Source organism: Myotis brandtii, unplaced genomic scaffold (assembly GCF_000412655.1).
Source record: "Myotis brandtii unplaced genomic scaffold, ASM41265v1 scaffold604, whole genome shotgun sequence".
Taxonomy (NCBI): Eukaryota; Metazoa; Chordata; class Mammalia; order Chiroptera; family Vespertilionidae; genus Myotis; species Myotis brandtii.
In genome coordinates, this window is record NW_005370286.1 from 1,592,482 (window position 1) to 1,593,953 (window position 1,472).

The 1,472-nt window shown below is 61.9% G+C and overlaps 1 protein-coding gene across 1 annotated transcript in view; it reads right to left on the bottom strand.

The window, feature by feature from the left end:
- The window catches only part of CFAP46 (cilia and flagella associated protein 46), a 61,554-nt gene that overhangs the window by 17,043 nt on the left and 43,039 nt on the right, over window positions 1-1,472 (bottom strand). The window contains exons 37-38 of the mRNA XM_014550606.1: window positions 1,354-1,460; window positions 71-247 (exon numbers count right to left, since the gene is read on the bottom strand). Coding sequence (XP_014406092.1) covers window positions 71-247; window positions 1,354-1,460 — 284 coding nt within the window. The remainder of the gene's footprint in view (window positions 1-70; window positions 248-1,353; window positions 1,461-1,472) is intronic.

Below are 1,472 nucleotides of genomic sequence, written 5' to 3' on the forward strand. Positions count from 1 at the left end.
CACCCAGCACGCCTGTGGGAGCCTCCAGGGACAGCTCCCCCCACCGGCGGGACCGGCGGCCAGCGCTCACCTCTTTATCTTCTCCCGCTCCAGCTTTATGTCCACACAGTTCTCTTTGTAGCCACAGTTGACAAACTTTTCCTCAATTTCCAACAATTGATCATACAGCTCGCTCAGCAAAAACGGGAATTCAGACGATTCGCTGCCCACCGACTCTCGGGCGACTCGGATCCGGAGGTTCAAGCTCCTGTGGGGGCGGGACGGACACTCCACTTTCGGTTTCGCTAACATGTGGCTGACGGGACACCGGCCGAGGGGACACGGCCAACGGGTCTGGGACGCAGCGGCCGTCCCCGTGGAGCCACCAGGGCCTCCACCTTTCACCCCCGACGCCGGAAGGAGCAGAAGTCGCATCAGCCGCATTCTTCAGTCACAAGACAGTGCAGCTAGAGAGCCCCCGCCCCCAGGTGTCCGTTTGGAAAATCAGAGCTACGCTGGCGTGCGGGGCGTGTGCCCAGACAGGAGGCAGGAGGCGTGTGGACTAAGTGGTGGACTCGGGGTGGGAACGAGGGGCGCCCCAGCAGCCTCTCGCCAACACAGAACGAGAACTGGACAAAGAACAGGCAGAAAATAGAGGAATCCAAAATGAGACAAAATCCGTTGCTTTGGCCAATGGCGCAAAAGCGGCTTCTTCGAAACAGTCAGATGTACGGGATTCTGCGATTCTGAGGTCGAGGAGGAGACGGACAGACCCCAGGGGCGGCCTGGGTAGAAGCTATAAGAGAGGCTGTGAGCATCTCTGCCACCAGACCACCAGGATAAGGGCTCAAACACCAGCCGAGAGTCTGAGAGACGAACAGTGAGGGGGGAAAGAGCGCTGCTGTTCAAAGTTCTGTCCCCAAAGCAAAGCCCAGGCGGGTGGAGAAAGCCTGGTGCTGTCTCCGGGGACGGACAGGGGGCTCTGAACACCAGCCAGAGCAGAGGAGGGGAGGGGCTGCGCCCCAACCCAGCACAGCCCTGCCATGGATGGAGGAGCACCCCTACCCCCACCCCCAGCACCCAGCTGGTGGTGCCCGTCCCTCCACCCATGAGAGGCCCCAGGAAGCCCACGCGTGCTCGGGGGCAAGGAGGGCCGTTCCCCGAGAAGTCAGGAACGTGATGAGGCCACCTGCGTCTTTGGAAGGAAATACACACTGCTCCGAGGGGCCCACAGCCCGAGTGGCCGTGAAGGAAGGTGCATGGTTCCTTGGAGGTGTGAGGGGTGCACAGCTGCTGGGGAGGGGTGACCGTGTGGCCCCCGGTGCGAGTCCCTGACCTCCGCCTGGCCGTGAGCACGTTTCCCACAGGAGCTACCTGGCCTCCAGGTCTGTGGTCATGAATTCCAGGATGGGCGCGCGGTTGGGTCGTTGTTTCTTGAGCACCTTGAAGACCTCGATGAGCCTCTGGAACAGCTGGCAGGCCTGGGGGGGGCG